Genomic DNA, 4,401 nt, shown 5'->3' with positions numbered 1-4,401 from the left:
ATATTAGGTAAATGTTAACCCCTAATCGAATCTAAATAAGATGGAATTAGACGATTAAATTTGAATTTTAAAAAATTTGAAATTTGAAATAATCCTGGCTCGAGTTCAGCCTGTGTCGAGCTCGAATTGAGCCCGGCCTGAAGCAGAACCCGTGCCCCACCAATTAAAAGAAGCGTGCATCGATATCTATGCAGTTCGCGTGAATGTGAAACCACAACAATATGGGTGTCCTTCCTAGCTAAAGTCGATGTTTCGGACGCGTCGACGCGATCCGTTTCATCATTCGGGGTCGTACGGACAAGTTTGCCGGCAGACGAGTGAAGTCAAGTCAAAGTTGTGTGGAGCGCGATGCGTGCGCAAAATGCGGCGTTATCGAGCGTTCGGGTCGCAAAGGGGTTCCCTAGGGGCTACTCCTATTAATGTAGAAACTCAACTCGAGTTTCATGTGCCGATCCTAATCAACTCAACGGAATGTCGAGGATTCGGGACCGCCCATGCGAGACTCGAAGGAGTTGGCTTGAATTTTCTAAATGGTGTAGGTTTCGTACTAGTCCTCTAAGAGAGTCGAACAGGGGAAGCCTAAAGCTAGACCCTTGGCTCTAAGGAGAGACAAAAAAGACCTCGTCCAAAAATGAGGTCAACATATGAATGTATCACTTATCGCGAATACTTTTAGAGTTCCATAACTAGGACATCACCATAGAGTCACATTCATCCCGAGCATTGAAGTAAATAGCTGAACTTTCCTCCTCCCTTCAAGACATGTAAACAAAATGCAGCCATTTAAAATAATTACTTTTATTCAAATGATATACTAAATAAAATTCTTGCAATTCTCCAACTGAATTTAGATTGTTCGCCTCAATATCAATGGAACCGGGCATCGTTGTTATACAAAAGGACAGATATTGTGGTAGTAATTGTCTTGTAAAAAAAATAAAAGACATAAACAAGATTGTAACAACAAAGACTACATGTATGAGAAAATTAGATGCAAGAAAGGGAATGCAACAGTGAAGGTGATAATTATGGGAAGACAAATAAAACCAAAAGCTAAAGCTCTGATACCAAATTAGGAAAAAATTGGCTGAATGCTTCATTCCAACATCTGTTTATGATTTATGGAATCTTAGGTCCAACACAAAATATAAAAATTTAAGACTAAAGTTAACTATAAAATAATTACAATTGCCCAACAGATTAGAGAGTAGGAAGTAAGAATCACACGGATCCATGAAGCGGCGACTGACGATTAAGTGAAATCTCGCAAATGTTGGTTGTCTTGGCCAAAGGTGGTGGTAGACTTGCTTGTTGACCGAGGTAAAATTTTAGGAGACAGAGATCTAAGGAGTTTCAAAGTAAGATTATCCATCATATAGGTGTCAATATATATATATATATATATATATATATCTGTGTTTTTTTTTAGGTATGCCTTAATGTTTAAGGACATGCTCCTTAATGGTTCCCTCTCCAATTATGAATTGCAATATTTGGATCCTTAATCAATTAAATTGATCCAGGTTTTCAACAGAACTGATTGATCCGACTGTGAAAAACTTGGGAGCCCTCACTTACACAATCACATTAACTGAGACCTATTACATTTATATACGTATACCTATATTTACAAAAGATGCCTTACAAGCAACACAAAAACGTCAATGAATAAATCCAAGTTTTTGAATTATTTCTCTATAAAGCATGAAATATTCCTAATGGTTGTCCGTTAAAAGAACTATAAGAGATGTTTTTCAATACCTGAATTTGCGATGTGACTAGTCCAACACCCTGTTATGCACAATAACAGAAGTAGTTTTAGCGTAACAAGTTAAAAATCTGTCCAATCAAACCTAGAATTGAAATGCACACCTCAAACTTCTTTGTCACCCAAGATACTTCATTCCAGCTTCTAAGGTGAAAATCTTTGCAGGTAGGAGCTTGAACCAACTCAACATGTTGTACGAGTCTTAGTCCACCTAAGATAAAAGAAAAAAACGTTTAGGAAGTGAACAGCTAGCTCGAGAAGGGGAGGGGGGGGGAATCACCCGAATCAGTTCAAATTTGAAAATCATTGTATCAGAAGAAAAAGAAACATTAGAAATATCATGTAAGAAGTTCAATTAATGATTTTCAAAGTTCCAAGTATTGTTAAACTAGTTGGTCTATATTCAAATTGTGCATCAAATTTGATATCTGCTTTTAATATGATGAATTATTAGAATTAGTTGACAATTTGTTTAAAATAAGTGTTTTAAAATTCTAAAATCTCTCTAATGCTTCCCATTAGAGAGATTTTAGAAGCATAGGAAAAAAATAATCTAAAAATCTAATTTATTTATAATTGGCCAAATGATCAAAATTATGTGTGCCCTATGTGCGACTTCCATTATTCGAGGTAGGAAAATAATATTAATTGAGTGTCAAAGTGAGCCAACTATATTACTGCCCAGTCATATTCATTTACACGTAAAATAAGTTTTCATTAATAAATAAAATTATCATAGTGTGATATGTCATGATTTTTTAAAAAATTTGTATTTTAGTAGAATATAAAATGTTATTCTAATTTTAGTTTAGATCAAAATTAAATGAACAACCATGCTTTACTTCGGCGATGATTTTATTCTAACCTTAAATATATTTCAAAATTATATTAATTTTTATATTAAAATTATAAAATTTTGAAATAAGGAGGAAATTACTAAAATTTGAATTTTTATTTAATTCAAAATCATTGTATTCTCTTCGGCCCATTACACGCCAAGGAAGATAAAACAAAAAAATGGATTATAGCATTGCTAATTTCAATTAGTCGTTGATTTATAATATTGTTACTTCTTCATTCCTCAATACTGCCCCTGATACCAGAGTTAACTCAAACAACAATAGGAAAACTAAATATTTTTGTTGAATTCAAATAAGGGATTACAACCACACGAACCAAAAATAGAAAATAATAACAGACACGACACACAAACTCAACCAAGGGTTGATCCGAGGGTTGTGGAGGTCGACAAGGTGGGCTAGAAGTGGTGGTAGGTGGCTGAAATGAGCAGGAAGGGGTGTTGTAGAGTGGTGGTTTCAGCGGGTAAGGTTTTTGAGAGATGATTGAGGGGAGGTAATGCTTATGGGCGGCTGGAACAGCGTAGCAACAACAAAAGAAGATGGTAGGGATGGCTGGGAAGGTTGGAACGGGCAAGAACAACATGGCTTTGTTGTCCGGACGGCAGCAACACGCCGGGAAAGAAGTTGGGATCGACGGGAAGGCAATGATAAGCAGCAGTTGGCTATTTAAAGTGTCAGCAAGGTGGTGCACAAGTTTTGGAAGGCGGCAACACAAGAAAGGAGAGGCTGGGAAGAAGCGGCAAGGTAGGATGCAAGTCTAGAAGGCAGCGATAGATGGAAGACTGGTTATGGAAAGTGACAACAAAGTGGAACTACCAAAAAAATAGCCTAGAGGTAGTTTTTTGGAGCGGCTGCAAAAGAGAAACGAAAGGAGGCAGTGTGGAAGGATGGAGAGAAGTATAATCAACACCTCCGGAGCAAGATACAGTTGAAGCACCATTTGTCATTTGGATATAATCCTCTAAGAGAAATTGGAGAAACAAACAAAGCACACGAAAAAACTAACCCTAAAACATAAAAAACCAGATATATAATAATAGGATAACATTAGGTTCTATCGGACTCCCTTCTTCTATAATATCAGGTAAATCTCTTGCCTGAATGAATATAATTATTAATTTGAGTTAACTTATTTTTTTTTAATTATTATTATTATGAATATTTTCCTATAATACCATATTGGCCCTTTCATCAAGATTACATTAATTAATCCAAAATTTGACTCTAATACACTTTTGTCAAGAGGGGCTTGGAGGGACGTTGGAAATTAAGTTTTCCATATTTATTTTTTATAACTAACATTTAACAAACGAAGAGTCACTAAAGAAACTAAATTAAAGCATTACAATCAAATTTACCTCATTACAGGTTGTTTGTCTTTTATAAATATTTTCTCTTGTATTGTTCATCTTTCAATCAACTAATTACACCTAAAAAGTTAGTTTAAAACAAAAGTGAGTTAACCAAAGCAGTGAATACTCACACTTGTATCATACAGTAATACAAAGAAAAAAATAATATGCATGCCAATTATTTGTTGACCTCATTTTTAGTGAGGTCTTAGTCTCATACTCTTAGAACCGATAATCTAGCCTTAGGAGTTCCTTGTTGACTATCCTAGCGGACTAGCAATGGAGCCCACCTCCCATAGAACTTCAAGCCACTTATTGACTCATTTTTGTGAAGAACCCGCATGAGTGGTTTCAAGCACTCAACTTCTAGTTGCAAGGGCTAAGGACCAACATGTAGAGGGCTCGAAATTGAGTTCCTATA

The 4,401-nt window shown here is 35.7% G+C and overlaps 1 protein-coding gene across 3 annotated transcripts in view; it reads right to left on the bottom strand.

Moving 5' to 3' along the window:
- The window catches only part of LOC110022025, a 54,464-nt gene that overhangs the window by 23,524 nt on the left and 26,539 nt on the right, over window positions 1-4,401 (bottom strand). For 2 of the 3 annotated variants that reach the window (XM_020720794.1, XM_020720793.1), the window contains exons 6-7: window positions 1,873-1,979; window positions 1,762-1,791 (exon numbers count right to left, since the gene is read on the bottom strand). The exons of the other annotated variant lie outside the window; for it this stretch is intronic. In XM_020720794.1, the coding sequence (XP_020576453.1) occupies window positions 1,762-1,791; window positions 1,873-1,979 (137 nt within the window). The remainder of the gene's footprint in view (window positions 1-1,761; window positions 1,792-1,872; window positions 1,980-4,401) is intronic. 3 annotated transcript variants of the gene reach the window in all.

Source organism: Phalaenopsis equestris, unplaced genomic scaffold (assembly GCF_001263595.1).
Source record: "Phalaenopsis equestris unplaced genomic scaffold, ASM126359v1 Scaffold000163, whole genome shotgun sequence".
NCBI classification, from domain to species: domain Eukaryota; kingdom Viridiplantae; phylum Streptophyta; class Magnoliopsida; order Asparagales; family Orchidaceae; genus Phalaenopsis; species Phalaenopsis equestris.
This window is presented reverse-complemented; position numbering and strand designations above follow the sequence as displayed.